Genomic DNA, 20,812 nt, shown 5'->3' with positions numbered 1-20,812 from the left:
TGATCTTTTATTTAATTTATTTATTTGTATGCAGTGCTGAGGATTGAACTCAGGGCTCACACATGCCAGGCAAGCACTGTACCACAACTCCAGCCCCTCCAGAAGCTTTTTGTAAAAAAAAAAAAAAAAGTATTGGTTTACAATACATCAGTCCCTTAGCAAACATACTCATAACATTTATATAATAAGGACATGATATAGAATAATAAAAGGATTGTCTTTTCATTTAGCCTGACATCAAGAATATTTATTTGGCTTTATATGCCATTAGTTTAAATTAGAACACTTTATTTCCATCTACTAGAATAAAATAGTTATGTGCTTTCCCCTTAAGAGATAAATTAATTCTGTAAGCATTTATACTTTTAAGAAATGATCTGTGATTTTTCAAATATCATTTTAATTCTACCATACTTTTCAATAAATGGATAAACATGAGGTGATAGATCTGGATTTATATCCTGACTCCACAATTTACCAGCCTTGAAATCTTGGCTAAGCTCCTTAATCTGCCAAAGCCTCTTCAGCTGTCTTGTTGGCAAAATTAGTATAATAACAGGTCTTCTTTTGTAGGGTAATCACCAGAAGTAACTAATATACACGAGGAGTTGGGTGCAGTGTCTGGCATAAAGTGATCAACAAACATTTGCTGTTCGTTCTTCTCACCATGATAAAATGTTAGGTTGAGAAAAGGGACACAGATATCAATGACACTGTCCCTTTTCTCAAGGAGCTCAGTCATATGGTAGAAGAGACAAGGTAGACCTGCAAACATCACTGTAAAACAGCATAAATGCAACTGTGTAAGTGTGTCCAAGGGACAGAGTGCACAGGGAAGGAGATATTCTTTCTGTAGAAGATTTCCTGGAAGTCATGTAAGAGAACATTACAACTAAGTTGACTTTTGAAGACTGATTAGGAATTTTTTTTAGGTAGCCAAAGCAGGGAAGGATATTTGGTCAGGGAAAAGGGCATGAAAATGTGGAGAAAGAAAACTGGATGGTGTTTTGGGAGGAACTAGAATTAGTAACATGAAGTCAAATTATGAAGTTTTGGGGGATGGACGAGATGGAAGGAATAAAAGAGAAGATTCTGGAGGAAGGCAAGGACCAGATTTTGAAGTGTTTTGCATATCAAGATAAAAAGGTTGAATTTAATGTCAGTAGAAAGTTTTAGAAAAGAGGTGTGCTCAGGTTTGCATTTTGGAAAAATCACTGCCCAGTGTGTGAATGATGAACTAGAAAGGTGTCATGGTGGAGAGCCAATCAGGAAGCAATAGTCCAGATGAGAGATAAAGAGGCTTGAAGAAGTGCAGATGGCAGTAGAATTGGAGGGCAGCAAGAGGAGTTCAAGAGAGACTTGGGAGGTCAGATGAAAAGGACCAGGAAGATTGAAATCACTGACAGCCTGAACTCTGGATCTCATTCCATCATGCCCTGAGTTCTGGCGATCTTGTGCGGGAAACTAGAGTGGATGGTAGTGCCATTAGTCAAGACAGAGAATATAGAAGGAAGCAAAGATTCTGGAGACAGGGGTCAGTTTGTGGTGTGGCAAAGAGCGGGTGGAGAAAAGGTGGTGAATTTACCTAGTCATTGTTGAGTTATGAAAGTTTGTGTGTTGTCATGTGAAGATAAAGAGAAGGCAGGCAAACAATTCCGATCTATAGTGTGGGGGAAGAGGGTAGGGCTGGGGATAAAAAAAAAAATGATAGTTCTTGAGGTAACTATGAAATTAGTGTAATGGCTGAGGTAGGGGAGGTTCACCAGGATCTCTCCATAGTTAGTAACTATCAAAATATCGCTTCTTGGGCCTTCGCTTTAATAATCTAACGCGGAAAGTACTCAGATCAGGCCTTATATAATTCTTTTCTCCTTTACCCACGCCTTATGCCCATGTCCAAGGCATGGCCTGCCATTTCATACCCTTTGCAATAGGTGGCGCTGACGCCTGGCAGGGAGAAGGCGGCAGCACATGCTGGGCTCGGGGGCGATGGGCTTGAGTGCCGAGGAGGCGACGCTCTAGCCCGGAGCCTGATATTCGGTGGCTTGGCCGAGTCTTCCCTGGGGACTGGGTTAAGGCCGAGAACCTCTGGCCCCAAGGAGCGCATGCGCGCCCGGTCCCCCAAACATGGAGTCCTGTAGCCCAGGTCTTACCTGAGTCAGGTAAGAGACGGGCGGGAAAGGAGTGGAACCTCCACCCACCCCCTCGCAGCCCACCCAAGAGTGGGACTGGCCCCACTTGGGGTAAATGGATGGTGCAAATGGACCACGCCTGTCCTGGGACCCAGCTGAGTGACAGTGGCCTAAGGGTGCGAGGATCTGGCGAGCGCAGGGTGCCCGGGGGTGTGTGGGTGCGCGCACGAGGCGTGCCACATGGGCGAGGGCCTCGGTCGTCGTCGTCTCCCAGATCTCGGCCTGGACCAGAACACAAAAGGGCCCCAGCCATCTCCCGAGGCCTGGCTCCCCTCCAGCGTTTCCCCTTTCCGTTGGGCAGCCTGACCAGCCCTCCGGGGCGCCCTGGGGGGCTGCGCTTTCCCTCTTGGGATCAGCCTTTGTGTCTGGAGAGGTCGCAGGCACACCGTTGTGACCGAGGGGTGGAGGGCGAGGCGGGGGCCAGCGTGGGAGGTGGAAGGAGCGGGGGTGCGCGGCAGCCTGGCGCGCGGGGGCTTCCCGGGGCGAGCGCTGCGGCTGCAGCGGCGGCACGGGACGGGCTGGGGCGCCCAGGGCAGGAGAGCTGCACTGGTGGCGTGGGCGGGGGCCCTGCCAGGCGGCGGTGGGGCAGTACAGCTGGGGAAGGTGTGAGGTGACGAGAACAGTTGAGGAAAACCGAAACACCTGCTCGTGGGTTGACTCATCCAGGCTAGGAGAAATAATCTAATATGGAAAGTAATGGGGGGAAAACGAGAAGGAGCCGTGTGCTGTAGCCTTTCTTCCCGGGCAGCTAGGAAGAAGTTGCCTGTCTGTCCGAAAGAAGGTTTTCTTAGAGGGCTGTGGTGAGCGGCAGATGAGATATGTGAAAGGGCAAAGAGCTGTACACGTGTAAGATACTATTATCTGTTAGGATCCTTCAACCTATTTATCCGTTAGAGTGACTAAAATGGCCTCGAGGAGTGGAATTATGGGGTAGTACTCCCAGTCCTGGGATTGTGGGGTGTGTGAAGTAATGTAGAGAGTGTGTAAAGATAATTTAGGAGTGCCCAGCAATTCTGTAATAGATGGAGACAACTACAGTATCTGTCCTTTTTTTTTTTTTGGTTCATCTGATCCTGGTTACAGGGGTTATTCAGCTGTGTTGTTTCCCTCTACCATTATCTTTGGAGATTTCCTGCAGAGATTGTTATCCACATATGGTTCCAAAGAGGGAGAAAGACAGTAGTCACTTTAGGAATATGTTGGTTAAATTTGAGAGAGAGGATGATGTGATTTTATTGGTAATTTATTCAATTTGTCTTGCCCTCAGCATGAAAGCAGTCGGTTGTACAAAAGTGCTGGGCTGAGGGAGACTTGTCTCCTGGGTAGAAGGACCACCTTGGCCAAGTTCCAACACTTCTCTGAACTTTAGTTTCTATCAGGAACGAAAAGAACTTAAAGGTCATTCAGCCACATACCCAGAGCTTGCATGCATTCCATAGGGTTACCCAGCCTCTAGTGACAGGGAATTTGTCATGTCCCAAAATGGCCAAGCCACCTCATCCCTCTAGACACTCCTTCCTGACTGTTGGAAAATTCTGTATGTTGTCGACATCTGTTTCTCCACAGTTTGCACTCACTGGAGCCATACAGAGTAAAATGTCTAATGCTGCTTCCACAAATATTTGAGGACTGCTAACACATTTCCTTCTTCCACTCACTCCACAAGGCTTCTTTTCTTCAAACTAAACATGCCCAGTTATTTCAAACAGGAAGGCAATGTGGGGCAGTGGAAAGAACGTCAGTTCTGGAGCCAGACACATCTGATTCCGTTCCCAGTCCCTTCACATACTAACACTTAGCGCTCTGAGCTGCTATATCTTTCTCTGAGATGTGTGAATGAAAATACTCATTTAGCTGGGTTCCCGAGAGGATTAGGGATAAATTGGGTGATGATCCATGCTCATAGTAGGAGCTTAAAGTATGAGAGCTGTTACACTTTTTATGACATGATTTGCAGTACATTTTAGTTGATCTCTGAACACACTGCTGTTTGTCTGTTTGTCTTAATATCTGCTCTGTAGAACAGAATAAAATACTCTCTGTGAGGTCTAGCTAGCAGAACAGTGTAGGATTAGCTTATTTTGAATACTTCTCTATAGTCTACAATCACAGTAGTTTTTTTGGACCCGTATCCCATTGATTTACTAAACTTTTTTTGTTAACTGAAATCCTAAGTTTTACAAAATGCTGCTGTTCAGGTTTCTTCCATTTTGCACCTTTTTAGTTTATTCAGATCTATAATTACTGCTCTTAAAAGTGGCAGCCCCAGTTCTATGCTGTTTTTGTAAATATCCTTGAATTTGGGTCTAAAATTGAGGTTAGAAAAATATGATTATTGAGCCCGTGGAACCAGCCCTGACGATTTCCTAACGCTGTTGTGCATCAATGAGATGGAAAATGCAGAGCTTTCTACACTAATTTTGCACAAATCTGAGGTCTTACTGTGATGTGGACCTGTGATAGAATTGGAATGTGATAGGAATGTCTGATAAGCTGTTGTCTGAGGAAATACTGCTGCATGTGATGTTGGTCAAGATAGGATCCGTTTGGAAGAACTGAAGGGGTGCCCTGAGAGCAAGCCAGAGGCTGACTTAGTATTTATGTACGGTCTGTTTTCTCAGGCACTTCCAAGGGTTACATACCTCGGGCCAGATTCTCCCTCTGCAGAGAAGCTTCCTTCTGGAATTAAGTCGGGCACCACTAGAAGATTCCTTAACTCTTTGACTCCTGGGGCATCATGGTCAGCATTTTCTCCTTCCACTTCCGAAGGCAAATTCCTGGCTTTAACCAAGCTGATCTGTCATAGCATGCTCTGCATTTTTCCGACTCATTGTTATTGTGCAGAGATTTTTCCCAACTGGAATGCTTATTCTATTTAACCAAGTTCTGGGCTCCATGGCTATCGACCTCCATTCCTCTTCTCCAAAGAAGTTTTTCCTAGTCACTCTGTGCGGGGAGGATTTCTCCTCACCATCAGATTTGGGATTTCTGTTAGTTTTTGGGAGCTTTCCCTGGCCCTCCTTTTTCCCCTAGGGGCTTACATTGTTTCTCCCCCAGTCTACACACTTGTTCCATGTGGGTAGATATGTTCTGTGGCCTTCAGAATAGGATCCTTTGTGGGGCACTTAGTCTGTTAATTAGAAAATTGCCTTCATCTTGGATGCTGGTGCTTCTGGCCTGTGAGAATGAAAGTATGGAATTGTTTGTAGGACTCAAAGGTTCCATTGAGGATAAATATGAGAAATATATAATGCAGAGGCTCTTGCTATTGTTTTCAATAGTTAAAATAGGAATGTCCTTACTTTGTTGAAAGGGCCAGTTTAAATCTTGCTGAGTAATTCAGTCTTTAAAAAGTGGCAGTGGCTAGTTAGTATAGGTAATCCTCAACTTGTAAAGAGACTCATTTAAATTTTGTTAAGTAACCAATTAAGGCTTTTTAGGGTTTAAATCCATCTGGGGCTTCTCCTTTTCTTTAGGACAAATTCCAGCCTCTCTCCGATGGACTACTCTTTCTAGCCTAATTTTTTTGTCCGTTGGGGCCCGGGGCCCAAAGGTCGTGCCTTTTTTCCCCAATGGTTGTGCCGTCCTGGTTGAGCCTCCCGTGCTTTGCAAATGCAGTCCCCTCTGGCTGGAATGTTCTTTGTCTCTCCGGGTAAATGTCTATTCATCATTCAAGACAACCCTTCCCCCCTCCTCTTAATTACTTCCTCCCCTTTGCGCCCTCAAATTTTTGTACTTATTCATGCAGTATTTGTTAGGGGCCTGCTTTGTGACTGGCACCATGGCGGGCTCTGGGGATACAAAAGGTGAATAACACTTGGGTTTGGTCTTTGAGGGCCTTACCGGTTGGGGAGGAGGGCGCCGATCTGTAACAAAATGTTGCTAGGAAATCAAAAGGAAATTTTTAAAAGCATCAATTCTTATCTCTCCCCCCACCTCCAGATGGCCAGTGTCTTTCTCTGGGGCAGGAGCCCTTTCTCATTTATTTTGTACCCGGCTCTTAGTGCACTCTACGTGCTAAACAAGCATTTGTTTCATGCCCCTCATAATCAGACCCTGGTAGGTATACACTCTATGCGCCACACGTTCTGATGACTTGTTCCTATGGCTGGCGTCTACAGAATCTGGTGGGTGGCCCTAGGCTCCTAGTGCGTTTAGATACCGGCAGCCTCGGCTAGCCCTGTGGCCAGCCTTTTGCCGAGTCGTGCTGTCTGCACTGCTGGCCCAAGACTGCGAAGTATTGGAAAGGCTTCTGCCTGGTGCGGAACAGAGGTCTGCAGCGCCCCCGCTGGACCGGCCGGCTCTGGGCTGCTGCCTCGCTTGTTAACGCTTAGCCTGAGCGCGGCCATCAAAATTTCAATTTATAGCCAGAAAATGTATGTAGATACTCTGATGCTCGACACTTCTCTTTTCAGAGGTGTAATAGATGCCTTTTAAAGGACTATGGGTTAAAGAAAATCCCTTTCCTCTTTCCTGCACCTTTGGTGTCTCTGCATTGTGATTTGCTGCACATAAAGGGGGTCTTGCTGCCCTGATTGTGTGGCAGGTCCAGTGCCGCGCGCGGAATCCGCGCTGCGGTGGCCTCCGGCATGCCAACCACGTCGCACTGCTGTAGAGGAAACGTGTCCCGCACTGCTGCGGTTGCCCGAAGGAAACCACACTTTGTGCAACTCTGGCCTGCTTTGCTCCGTAGCAGCCATCCTATATGTTCCCCCTAACCTGGAGAGTCCCACAGAGCTTATGGTTCCCTTGGTCATTACCCATACTTAGAGACTTCGGAGATGTTGGGTGCTCGCGGTCCGCTCTTTCGGACATGGGCACTCATAGGATTTGGCATCCACACTTTGGGCATTGAATACAAACAGGCGCCGCGGCAAGGACCACAGCCCTGTTCTCCTTTAGGTCAATTGGCCACCCTCTAGGGCTGGGGCCTGTGGTTACTGTAAGGGGAGTTTTGGGGTCTCAGGGGTCTGCCATCTTTGCCTGAGGCCTTAACTTCCAAGGAAGGGTTCTGCAACACAATCACGAACTCAGGGTTTGGGGTCTGCGAGGAAGCGGCGGGGTGCTGGGGGCGATCCACACTTCTGAAGGCTCGTGAGGGGGGCACCCCACCACTGCGGCGGTGGCAGGGCTGCAGGGAGGGGCTCTGCGGCTGGCGCGCTCGGGAGGGGCGCTGCGGTGTGGTGGGCGGTCCAGGGGCGGGGCGCGGGTGGGCTCTAAAAGTCCGTGCCCGCTCGCTCGGCACTGCTGCGGCCACCAGCACTTCTCAGCGCCTCCTGGCAGGCGGCGGCAGCCCGGGCACCTCCTCTGCGGCAGCCGCGCCTTGCCAGCCGGAGCAGTGCCGCATTGCCCAAGTGACCGCTCATTGCCGCCGCTGCCGGCTGCCCTGGGCCGGCGGTGGGCAGCGTTCCTGCCGCCACTGACCTTGCACAGCTGCAGGCGCCTCAGCGCGCCCAGTGCTCTGCAACCCTGCGGCGGGCGGCATGGGATAACGCGGCCATGGTGCGCCGAGATCGCCTCCGCAGGTGGGTGCGTGCAGGCTGTGGTGGAGGGCACGTGGGGGTGTGGCCGGGTGATCCTAGTCTCGGGTGCTGGCGACTCTGCCTGGCAGAGCCCAGCTGCCTTGTAAAGAAAACCCCACCCAGCCGGCCACCGTTCTGTCTCCTTGGTGTTAGTGGGGTCACTTCTGTCAGCCGTAGAATGTTTCAAATTTGGAGTCTGTCCGGCTTATTTTTAAACCCCGGGGTCGCCCCAGTAAGGTTTGAGATTTTTAGACCATGAGCTCACCCCAATATGATGTATGATCTCCAGACCCCCGGTATCGCCTTGCTGTGAATTAGGATTTTTAGACCTGGTCATCTTTGTAGTGTGACTTACGACCTTTACATCCTGGAATCACTCGTCTGGTTTACGATTTTTAAGACCCCACCATTGACGTGGTGTTATTTAGGATTTCCAGATCTAGTCACTGCTGTGGCGTGACTTATGATTTCGCGATCCTGGTAATGCCCTGGTGTGACTTAAAGATTTTTAGACCCGACCCTCACTGGTTTGTGACTTGGGGTTTCTAGACCCCAGTATTGCCCTGCTGGATTTATGATTTCCAGACCCCTGGTATTGTGGTGGTGTGATTTAGACCTCGCTATTGCAGTAGCGCAATTTAAGATTTCCAGATCCTGGCGTCTCGGTGGCGGGTTACCGCAAAGGTGTGACTAGAACTTGCCGCGCCGTATCTCCAAGATGTTAAGTATTGTTCAGAGGTCAGAAACGAGACGTGCGAGGGGTAACTGGGATGCGACCAAACTGTCATGCTGTAACATGATTTAGCGGGTTTACAGAGCAGTTCGTCCTCTCACAGCGATGCCGTCAGGTAATATTAGACAAATGCATTTTCCCCATGTACAAGATGAAGAAATCAAGGCTCAAAGAGGTTAATTTCCATAGTTTTTACTGGAGTTTGTTGAATTTATACTCTGAATCATGACTCCATCAAATAATGGGAATTTGACAAAAAAAATGTTAATCCATTTTATCTTCGTACTTGCTTCACTACTAAAAATTCTAAAATGTCGGTGGAGCAATTTTACCGAGGCAATTAAGACAGAGAATAACTCTCTAAGGGGCTGATTTGCTTTCTCAGAGTAAAAGAGGGCCAGCGGTGGGTTGTGCAGGAGCGCAACGTGGGTATCAGGCGCGGGATTTTTGTCCCCCCCCCCCAACCCCTATGGTTTGCTGCCAAAGGAGCCCCTCCCTGGTGCTTTGCTGAGTCACTGCAGATTCTGCTGCTGGGACTGTGAATGGATGCCGGGAGAGATGATTTGAAAAATAAATGAATTGAGGTATAGGGCAGATAGCACTGAGAAAATGATAACGAAAACCAATTTTTTTTTTTTTTGTTGTTGTTATTTAGGAGGCGGTACTGGGATGTAGCCTGCCGCTGTTGCGCGGCGCAGATTGTGATATGACCCTCTTGTTCCAGCACTTTTCCAATTGTTTCTATTATTACCATGAAAGGTAGAACTAAATCTTGGTTTCTGTTTTATAGGCAGGTACTTCAGGGGCGGGGAAGACTATCCTAGTGATGGCTAAAAACTATATGCAGGGAACTGAGCTTAAGGGACATGGTTATTTTAGCATAGTGGAATCATGCGTATATTTTTTAGTTAAAAAAAAAGGCGTTTTTGTGAATGGATTTGCTCACGTTGGGTAGGGGTTGTGGCCAGATTAAGGGTAACACAATGGCAGGGTGAGCGCGCATAGACGCAAAGCCGGTTTCACCAAGGTGTGAGCAACTGATCTCCTTTATTTGTGGCTATTTTAATGACAATTTTTATTTAAATTTTGGAGGATATTGTTTCCATTCTGATTGTTTGATAAAACAACTGGGAATTCTTTCCCTGGTGACCATGGGGAGTCGCAGACTGGACACAGGAAGCGGTTTCTAATTCAGTGTGCATGAATTATCTGGATCTTTGAAGTTTTGGGCATGGCAAGGCTGGGTGTAGAAACCAGTGCTTTCTTTCCAAAGAGAAAAAACAATTCTCACATGCTGGGTCTCTCGGATTTGGGGTGGTGGTGGGGTTGGGGTGGTGGTGGTGGGGGGTGTCATTAAATTAACTAAATGAGCACTTAGAGTCTGCTAAGAAAAGGAGGAATATAATCTGTTGCCCAGACTTATTTTTAAGAGATTAGATATGCAGGCTCATGACAAAGCTGCTTATGTTGGAATATACAGTGGAGCAGCTGTCTTGTTGCTTTTACAGACTCTTTACCCTAAATGGTTTCTCAGCCCAAATCTGGACAGTAGTGCTAAAGGGAGCTTCACTTGGATCAGAGGGTTGACAAGTATTTAAAATCAGAAGCAGCTCTCTATTTAAGGACATGTGATAAGTCAGTCTCTCTCTCTTTCTCACACACACAAACACACACACATTTTAAGACATTAGTAGCATGTACATGTATTTTAAACATTAGGGGTTGTTGAATAGGTGTTAAAGTTTTTAGAATATGCAGGAAGTTATTTTTTTCCTTGGGAAACCTCTTTAGCAGATATCAGGAAGAGCACAAAGGTATGTGTGTGTGTATGGGGGAGCTGAGGGGTTAAAGTGGCTGAAGGTAGGTAGAAGGTTACATACTGAAATAATATATTTTCCCCTTAAAAGTAGAGTGGTGAGCAAATTATGGTGATTGCCACAGCCACAGAGGTGTGATCCAATTCTACTTGATAAACTTTTTGCCCTTGGTGGTGGTAGGGGGGGCTGGTGGGCAATATAGTCACTGTATGGTACAAAAGTTTCCCACTCCATGCTCCCAGCTCAGGATGTGGAAGTGTACCATATTACCCCAACTGCTTTTCCCACAGGATGAGGGAGTGGTGGGTCCAGGTGGGGCTACTGGCCGTGCCCCTGCTGGCCGCGTACCTGCACATCCCACCCCCTCAGCTCTCTCCTGCGCTGCACTCCTGGAAGACTTCTGGCAAGTTTTTCACCTACAAGGGACTGCGCATCTTCTATCAGGGTAAGAACTGGATTACTGGAATACCCTATGGGTGTGATCCACATAGGTCCCAGCCAAGGTACTTATTTTGTGTCCCTTGGTCTCTATTGCCCCTTAGTGATGGAGGGGAGTAACCCCTTTCTCTGTTTAGTGTCCCTGAAGGAATGAGGGGCATGGATTAATTCCCCTCATTCACTGGAGAGCCAGGAGACTCAGAAAGCTGTGGGGGTGGGGGTTGGAATTAAGAGTCCAATCTCTGTATGCGACTTTTTAGTAAGTTTTTTTATTTTTTTTTTGGTGTGGCTTGATTTGTATTCATATATTAGTTTTCTCTTCTGAGCACCCCTAGTGTCAGGTTATATGTACAATATTCAGAGATGTAACTACCATTGTTTCTCTCCCCCCAATTCCTGATTTAATTTTATTGAATTGTTTTCTATAAAGATTTTTAAATGTGATTTAAGTCTTATACTGTTAAGTCTTTATACTATTGTATGAATTAATTTACTAATGATAATTACTATTACTGTAATAACCATATGCCAGGCATCGAATTACATTTTCAACCTTCATTGTTTCATTGAATCTCTACAACAGCATTTGGAGATAGGTGCCATTAATCTCATTTTTTAGGTGAAGAAACTGGGAAACAGACTGGAAAAGATTTCTTTTGGGCGGGGGTCAAGAGCAATAACGAAAAATGTTTGTCATAAACCGTTTTTCATTATTGCTCCTGACCTCCTCTCATTTGCTATATTCAATTAAGTAAGTATATATTATATTGGTTTGGTTTATTTCCAGATCTTCAATATTTGTTGTTGCACAGATTATTTGTATAGATTAAGAATAAAGCTCCTTGGCTAAAGTATATAACATTTTTAATTGCTGTAAATTATTTTAAAAAATCTTATTACTGAATTTTCATGCCACTGGCAGTATATAAATGTATTCATTTTAATCCAGTATTATTAGTAAGGCATTTTATTAACTATCTGGCTAATCTGAAAGATGTATAATTATTCCATATTATCATATGCATTAAAAAATGTTCCTATCTGTATTGATTAATGCTTTTTTGTAGTCCATAGAATTGTATAATAGTTTGGACATTATGCTTTTGATACCAGATTGGTTTTCTTCTGCTAAAACAGCATAAAACTATAAAGCACTCACAGGAAGAATTGCTCAGTATTATAGAATTTTTGTAATAATTTACTGATAAATTACAAAAAATTTTTAGTTTATGTGTTGATGATATATTTTTAACTGGGAAAGTTTACTTTTTACTGTGAATAAGCTTGTATTTTAACTTAATATAAAATAAAGGGAGATATAGATACGCTACCTTCATATTTTCACAGGAAGTATCCTATTTATAATTTTTCAATATACAGATTAAAAATTGCCTGTTATTACTTGAAGCAATTAGCTTTCATTTTAAAAAGCAAAATATCAGTTCAACTTGGTTATAGGTTTTTGTCCTTTATACCATATTAGTTAAGATTTTAACATATTCAAAGTTATTTTTATATGGAGTTGCCCTAATCCAATCTGCCTTTTTTTCCAGACTCTGTGGGTGTGGTTGGCAGTCCTGAGATAGTTGTGCTTTTACATGGCTTTCCAACTTCCAGCTATGACTGGTACAAGGTAATGAAGTCAGCTTTCTAGGTCCTACTATGTCTTCAAAAATACAAATATCAAGGATTTTCTTGTTAGTACTACAAGGCTCTTGAAAATTTAAATCACTTTATGAAATAGCATTAAACATCTAACTGTTTCTCATTTACTGTAAGGGAGTAAAAAACTCTTTGGCAGTCTGGAAAGGCTCATTGGGAAGTTAACAATGCTGGAGCTTCCCCTTCAATAGATTAATCACTAGGAATCAAGCACTTCCCAGGAGGATCAACTCGGGGGTGGCTAGTGGTAGTTTCAAGAGGTTTTCACTTTATCAAAGTCCATCTGTAAAGCTGGGATAGGGATGAAGCTTCTGTGCTGCTGTGGGTCACGGGAGGGGAGGCGCGGTGCAGGAGCAGAAAATCCAAATCATCCTTTCTTTCTTACAGATTTGGGAAGGTCTGACCCTGAGGTTTCATCGAGTGATTGCCCTTGACTTCTTAGGCTTTGGCTTCAGTGACAAACCGGTGAGAAGCACCTATATGGAACCAGTATTGGGACTGGGGAGGATGTGGATGGAGGGGTCAGGCTGGCAGAGAGACCTGTACGTGACTTTATCCTTTATCTTGTGTATCTGGCCTTTCTTTTCTTAGAGACCACACCACTATTCCATATTTGAGCAGGCCAGCATCGTGGAGGCGCTTTTGCGCCATCTAGGACTCCAGAACCGTAGGATCAACCTGTTGTCTCATGACTATGGAGACATTGTTGCTCAGGAGCTGCTGTATAGGTCAGTGAAGCCAGATTTCTGTCCTCTTCACAGGCTGCACACTAGCTTAAGATGCTGGGAAAGTAAATTGTTCCTGGCCCCCTGCTATTCTTTTCCGGGGGTGGGGGGGGCTGTGATCGGCTGCTGCGCTGGTGTCAGTCTGCTCAGTTAAGTGTGTGTGTTTCCTCATTCCCTGCTCCAGGTACAAGCAAAATCGATCTGGCCGGCTTACTATAAAGAGTCTCTGTCTGTCAAATGGAGGTAACTGTCTGTCTTGGCAGAGGGTGGAAAAGTGGGGCATAGCCTAGGAGGGCCACCTTTAGATGATATAGGGACATCTAAGTATAATCTGATGATACTGCAAGCACACACAATCTTGAAGATCTTTTACCTTTTTTGTGTTGTGAATTGCTTTGGGGTCGATGACATTTATGGACCCCTTTTCAGAATGATGATTTTAAATATAGAAAAATAAATAGGCTTACAAAGGAAAGTAATTATGTTGACATACAGTCAATAAGAACCTGTATCACAGTAATATATACTGCTTTTGTAGTGCATTAGACAGTGAGATCTAATGGTGGGTCTGGTAGCACTCTAATTAGAAGTAATGAGGAGGGTAAGTGCTGCTTTGATGTATTTGTAATGACTATAGCAGGTTATGAAAAAAAAATAAGTCATAGATACCATATATCTATGGTATAAGTATTAGAGTCTTAAAATTCTTATTTGATGGCAATACAAAGTTTCAGGAGGAAATCAATGGGCCCCAGATTAGAACTTTTGGAAATGTTTCTTTTTCTTTGTGTGCCATTGAGCATGGCTTTAAATCCATGAATATCCAAATGTCCCCTGAATGCCTTAAAGGCAGCTTGGGAGAAGAGTCAAGTCTGTTCCTTTTTCAGCAATATTTATGTCTTTCTTCCATTGATTCTGGAGAGAAATGGAAAAGAAAAAACTGGTTGTCCCCCCCCACCACCATTTTCTTTTAGGACCTTCACTTACTGAAAGAATCTTGTATTTCTGCAGCCCAAATCATTAACAATACTGTGTTCTGTGTGGTGGGAGGAAATGCTAAGTGGAGTCAGCCTAGTCATCAGCATTATGGATAGTTGTGTAATTATTTTTCCCACCCTTAAAATGGGGGAAAAAATTCCAGTAGGATATAATTTAATTAGGTAAACACAAAACACTCTGGAGAAGTAATCATAGAAAATAATAGTCATGCCTTGCTTAACAAGGGGGATACACATATATGCAGTCCGCTGTTGGTTGAAATTTGTTATGTAGTGCGTGGCTGTACTAAGTTTTATCTGTGTATCCATTTTGGCTAACGGCCCAAAAGGTGACAACAGATAGGGTGGATACTTTCTGATAACAGTCTTACTTTTGACTTAAAAGTTGATGGTAAATGACTAAGAGAAATCTCTTCTTCTACAGGTATCTTTCCTGAGACTCATCGGCCTCTCCTTCTCCAAAAGGTTGGCTACTTCCCTGAACAGGTCCTCAATTTTAAGGCTTGTGTTAAAAGTAGACCTTTTAACTGTAGCTCATTACAGCAGGTATAACCCTTAAAAGTTTTCTCCTCCTTATGAATTCACTTTAATAAAGTTAATTTTCCCCTTCTTAGGCAAACAAAGCAGTGGAAATGGCTCCTACATAAAACTGAAAACTATTTCTGAGAATGAGAGATGAATAGTTATTTGGAGAAATACAACTATGTAAAGATTTGTGTCACAAGTATGAAGTATGATATCTGAACAAACTGGGATCCTAGTCTAAGCTTGAATACACAAAAGTTAAAAGCCCTAAGGATATATGGCCAGGTGCTACGGAGTACACCTATAGTCCCAAGCTACTTGGGAGGCTGAGCTAGGAGAATGTCTTGAGCCCAGAAATTCAGGGCCAGCCTGGGCAACATAGACCCTGATTCTTTTCTTTTTTTGAGACGGGTCCCACTCTATTGCTCAGACTGGCCTTATGTTTTTAATCCCCCTGCGTCAGCCTCCCAGGTAACTGGGATTACAGGTGTGCACCATGGTGCCTGAGATACTGCTTCTTTAAAACAAAGAAAAAAGCATATTAGGGGTTTAGTGAAGTATAGAAGTGTAATCGTAATGATAATTAGAAATATATTTGTCTTCTATGAGAGAATAATGTGGGTAGACAAAACAAAACTGAAGCTAACCATGGAACTTTTTTAGTTCCTAGTATAAAACTTTTTGTCTGATGAGTTGGTTTCTCTGGATTCTTGATTTTTACTTTCACTTATTATCTACAGCTACTTAAAGATGGAGGTGTGCTGTCACCCATCCTCACGAGGTTGATGAACTTCTTTGTATTTTCTCGAGGGTAAGTCGTTATCAAAGATGGAGTATGGCCTGGGAACGCTGTAGTGAAAAGTTGCTGCCATTACAATTCAGGGCCAAATCTTGGGGTTTGAGATATTCAGGCAAAGGTGTTGGCCACTTGCCAGGAAAGTAGTAGAAGGAATTCATAAATCAGTTAAGGGTCAGACTTCATGACCTCTGAGGTTCCAGCCATATTTAACATTCTGAATTCTCTCTACACTTATCTTCCTGCATTCTGGCCTCTTTTCAGTCTTACTCCAGTCTTTGGACCATACACTCGACCCTCGGAGAGTGAGCTGTGGGATATGTGGGCAGGGATCCGAAACAATGACGGGAACTTGGTGATTGACAGGTAAGAAATAAACCTTTCCTTTGGGTTCTGGAGAGGCTTTTTTGGATAGTGGGGCAAGATGCAAGATTGCTTCTATTTGATGACTAGTTCCCTATCACAAGAAGGCTGGTTAGGACCTATGAGGCAAATGGAAAACCGGTCTTGGTCTCTGCTTTTCAAAAAGAAATAAATAGATACGGTGAGCCCTGTGCCTAAGCCATTTGGTGCAAGAAGGGTGGATAAATAGCTATGAATTTTAATGCTAATTGACTGATACACTTTAGAAGTTTTTGTTAATGCTTCAAAATGTCCAATCATAGTTGTGAAAGGAGCCTAGTACCTCTCAAAAAAGTATCAAGGCTCTTTCTTTTGCATATCTTTTCAATAGCAACAGGGAATGAGATGCAAGACTTCTCTGTCTTATACCAAGAACTGCCATGCCTTGGTTCTCACTGAGGGACCTAGAAATGGTAATATCCATAACTACTTGAGGCCCTGTCTTTTTTTATCAGTGGGGTCAAGTAGCATCAGTGTTTTAACTGATGGCTTTGCTGGGATTGTGTGTTAGCAGGAGTCATTCCTCTCTCCTAACCTAAGTCCCTGTGAAATCCTTCAAGATTAGTTTTAATATAAAAAACTGAAGAACAAACATGATCTCCTTAAAAATTCTTCAAAAAAGTAAATAATAAGGTGATATTTGGGTTCACAAATAATAATAATAATAATTATTATTATTATCATCATCATCATCCTGGAGTTGCCAGGAAGAACAGAACAGTACATGAGTCTGAGAGCTGAAATGTGGCTACAACATTTTGCACTTTAGGAAAAGGAATTCTCCCCATTCTGTGATCAGATGAAGTACAGAGATGACATTTTATGTTCATGAACTTCTACACTTAATTTTAGAGGACGATGTCAACTTAGAGATCATGTAGTTCATTCCTCCTATTTTAAAAAAGAGAAAACTGAGATCAGAAGATGTGTGTTATAACTTTGAGTCATTGAGCTGGTTAGTAGTGGAGCTAAAATCAGAACCTTAAGTCCAGGTTTTAGTCACATATGCTCCAAAACAACCTTCAGCCTTTCTGAGCTCTCATTCCCTGCTTAATAAATGCGTAGGCCCATTTGTGCTTCTGTTGATATGAGAGGTATGATCATTGCTGTAGCCAGAGGATACTTAATACAAATGGATAAAGTGGGCCATTCCCAGGACATCTAAGTTGCTTCCAGATGCAAAAGTGTTACTTGTGGCTCAGATCAGGCTTTGGAGTTCCACTAATAATCAAGGTTTCTTGTTCTGCTCCTGCTGACTTACCTGTCCTATAGTCTCTTACAGTACATTAATCAGAGGAAGAAGTTTAGAAGACGCTGGGTGGGAGCTCTTGCCTCTGTAACTATTCCCAGTGAGTATTCTTACATTACTTTTGATAGGAAAACTTAAGTTAAAATAACTGCAACTCAGTTAAATCTGAATTTTAGCTAAACAGTTAACTATATTTTGAGAATTAGTATCAACAAAGAAAACCAAAATTTTTGTTTTTTTACCTGAAATTCAAATTTAACTTGGTGTCCTTTTATTTCATTAGCAACACTACTTCTAACATCTGGAACACCAGTGATGTATGTAGAGTCAAATGTATAAACCACTGAAACATGTAGTTGGCATTGCTGAACTACTGTGACAGGAGGCTGTTGAGATTACTAATCAAGAGGCTATAGGTGGTTTGAGCTCATTGGTGTCTTCATTCTCACAGAATGAAAATATTGACATAGGCCTCACATACAGTAGTTAGTGCTCAAGAAATTATTGGTTGATGTCAAATAACTGTAGAGACTTAAACTATGACAGTATCTTGGATTTACAAAATGAGAATGTTGAAAGCTTATTCTTTTTGGTCCAGGAACAGAAGACCTGGAAGGATAAAATGGCTGCATATAGGAGAAAGTGTGCCAAATGAAACAACTGACTTGTTCCCATTTTCTTTGTAGTTTACCTAGCCTCCTATGAGAAAAAAAATTTGTTTAATTTGCAGAAAATCTTTTTTTTTTTTTTTTGAGGTAGGGGAGTTAATTTTAGGATGGCAGTAGGAAAACAGAAATGAGAGCTGTTGGTAATTCATCCCTCTTCTGTTTCTTAGTTCATTTTATCTATGGGCCATTGGATCCTATAAATCCCTACCCAGAGTTTCTGGAGCTGTACAGGTGAGTCTTGCTCAGAGGTGTTTTGTCAGTATTTCATCCTGACAGGGGTAAACAGAATTACCTGTTGAGGCTGTTGGCACTAGCTATTGTCTCTGACCTCACTGGCTGTTCATCCAGAAACCATATCATGGAAAGATCAAGAAACTGAGTATATATTCTCTTATTGTGTATAGCCTGTTTTCACTATTATGGCTATTTCATATTCCTAGGTATAGAGATACGAAAAAGCTATCATGTGAACCAAGGAATGAAAGTGGATATATCTTAAATGTTTGTTTTAATCTGACTGTAAAGCCAGTTTGTTGACCTAAACTGAGCAGACTGATAGGAGAGATTAAGAGGAAAAGTGCCTTCTCATTAGTTGTTATGCTCTCTGGGTACTTACTTGGAAGGTGTTGGAATATGAAATCTTTTGACTATGTCACGTAAGACTGTTCCATACCTTCATATAGCCTAGTGGACATATATGGCCTAGTAGTAGATGGCTTGCTTGTAAATTTTAGTCAAAATCCCCTCTCTCATCGCCTCCTGAGATTAAGGAAGGTCCTTGGTTATCTTTGCTTGGGGCAGTGAGTTGCTGAGTGATCCACTTGTTCGATGCTTCATGCTTCTCTAAAGAGCTGAAAGTCATTCATCCTGTTTTGCAACTGTTGCAAAAGTGTTATATTTTCAAGTTGTTGTGTGTTGAATTATGAACAATTAAAAACTAGTCTGCATAAGTGGAATTGGCAAGTTTATCTGCCTTAGATAATTCCAAAGTAGAAGGCAAATAAGCTTTTTGTTGGTTCCTTCTGGTGTGGTATATATCTGCAGGGGCATTTGATGGGGCTTCCCACTGGCTTACCTCCTCCCTTCCCTCCAGCCTTAAGTTCACCTACATGCTGTTCTCTTCCACTAGGAAAACGCTGCCGCGGTCCACAGTGTCGATTCTGGATGACCACATTAGCCACTACCCACAGCTAGAGGATCCCATGGGCTTCTTGAATGCATATATGGGCTTCATCAACTCCTTCTGAGCTGGAAAGAGTAGCTTCCCTGTATTATCTCCCCCACTCCCATATCTGTTGTGTATTCCACTTAGGAAGAAATGCCCAAAAGAGGTCCTGGCAATCAAACACTGTTTTCTCACAAAAGTCCACTTTACTCACATTGATGGATCAGAATATAGAAAAAAGGCAGCAGAAACTCTGACAAAATAGTCCACCTCATTCCTTTGACTTCTGATGAAGTATATAGACTTGTCTTTGTGTTATTAGGAAATTCTGATGAGCATGACTTCTCATGGATGCATAGAGACAGGCATTAGAAATTCTTTTGCTTAGAAGACTTTTTAACACTTCTGTGGAACTTTTGTGAAGTATCTGAAAGTGCTAATTTCTGGCCCAACCCAAATTGGAATTCCACAGTAGAGAATGAGGAGTGGGGCCTTTATCTCTCCTTAAACAGCTTGAAGGGTACATGGTTTTTAAAGTTCTCTAGGCAATATAGCTTAAGTGAGAGTGAATATCCCTTGTCATACTTGGGTTAGTTTCATCAGCTGCTTCAAATTATAGACATTTTGTTAAAATATTTGTTTAAGTAATGCAGTATTTTAAAGTATGGTATAAGAGTATGATATGCCTACACATTGTATATAGTTTATAAGGACACTAAAATGGCAGACCTTTACTCTGCCAAAGTAGTGAACCTTATTAAACGTGTAATTTCTGAGTAAACTAAATCCAAATTATTTACAGAATTTCCTAAAATCACAGACATTAAGAACCAATTGCATCTGTGCCAGAGATTTACTGTTATTAGCTGGAAAGATCAATTCTAACAGCAAATAATAGTCTAACTACTCATACCTCAGTGCTTAGAAGCATGTCCCTCCTGGGCTGAAGTGTAGGGAGGGGACTGTTGTATACTCAGTTACCTTGCTGAAGTACACTGACTCCTCTGGTGATGGTGGCTTAGCTTCCCATTGGCTGTCCCAGAGAGGCTTTCTCATGCAGCTCAGCAGTTCCTGTACTTAGCCTACAGGATAGTTCCCAGACACTTTAAGAACAAATTCTCAAAGACCTATAAGCAAATGGTGCTGAATAGTTTTTTTTAAGCCACAGTTTCATTGTCTTAGTCAAAATAGGATTATTAAGTGATTAATTTTAAATTCTTTTTTTAAAAATTAGGAACTTCAAGTATAACAACTTTGAAACTGGAATAAGTGTTTATTTTCTATTAATAAAAATGAATTGTGACTAAAGTGGATTCTGGCTTCCCCTCCCCCACCACCCCTTTGGGATAAAATTTTCCAACATTGCCAGGAGCTTTCACACATTAAACAAAAGAATACAATGAAGTTAAGCAGCTGGAATATAGGATAATATTTGATTTTCAAGCTCACCCAAAGCTGCACTGTCATACCAGAGCTGACCAAGTGAGAAAGGAAAAAATCCAAAACCAAGGAACACCAAAACCCATGCACAAGGACAGACATTGGCTTAATCTGCTGGCTCAGGGCCAAGCAGTTAGTTTGTTTCTCTAAAGTCATTAAATCTTTAAAGTGTGATTTTGGGAAATTCATGCCGCTAGCCTAAAAGCTCTCTGACAGTGATGTACATACATACACATCAACTTCATCTTGCCCAGTAAGAACTTATCCAACAGAAGCCAAGATAACATCTACAGGTGTTCTCTCTTTGCTTCTGACAGTCACCTGCATGGTCACTCCATCTGCTAAGGCCAGCCTGGACCTCACCAATAAGTCAAAGCCACCTCTGTATATACCTGAGAGGAAAAAAGTGAGGAAAACCATATTTAAGAACTCAAGCTCTAAATAATGAAATTTATCATGCTCTGCCTACATCTCCTTTCT

At 42.9% G+C, this 20,812-nt stretch overlaps 2 protein-coding genes across 2 annotated transcripts in view; one reads left to right on the top strand and one right to left on the bottom strand.

Moving 5' to 3' along the window:
- The first annotated feature begins 2,114 nt into the window (after positions 1-2,114).
- On the top strand, positions 2,115-20,744 carry Mest (mesoderm specific transcript). The gene is made up of 12 exons (XM_077109480.1): positions 2,115-2,162; positions 10,555-10,709; positions 12,256-12,335; positions 12,752-12,829; positions 12,956-13,092; positions 13,274-13,332; positions 14,512-14,552; positions 15,353-15,423; positions 15,673-15,774; positions 17,083-17,159; positions 17,895-17,958; positions 18,857-20,744. The coding sequence occupies exons 2-12, from the start codon at positions 10,556-10,558 to the stop codon at positions 18,972-18,974; spliced, it is 981 nt and encodes a 326-aa protein (XP_076965595.1). The 5' UTR covers positions 2,115-2,162; position 10,555; the 3' UTR covers positions 18,975-20,744.
- Copg2 (coat protein complex I subunit gamma 2) overlaps positions 20,156-20,812 on the bottom strand; it is a 133,553-nt gene continuing 132,896 nt past the window's right edge. The window contains exon 24 of the mRNA XM_076833159.1: positions 20,156-20,724. Coding sequence (XP_076689274.1) covers positions 20,594-20,724 — 131 coding nt within the window. The 3' untranslated portion in view covers positions 20,156-20,593. The remainder of the gene's footprint in view (positions 20,725-20,812) is intronic.

Source organism: Callospermophilus lateralis, chromosome 1, assembly GCF_048772815.1.
Source record: "Callospermophilus lateralis isolate mCalLat2 chromosome 1, mCalLat2.hap1, whole genome shotgun sequence".
NCBI classification, from domain to species: Eukaryota; Metazoa; Chordata; class Mammalia; order Rodentia; family Sciuridae; genus Callospermophilus; species Callospermophilus lateralis.
Note: the sequence above shows the minus strand (reverse complement) of the source record. Positions and strands in the feature narration are given on the sequence as shown.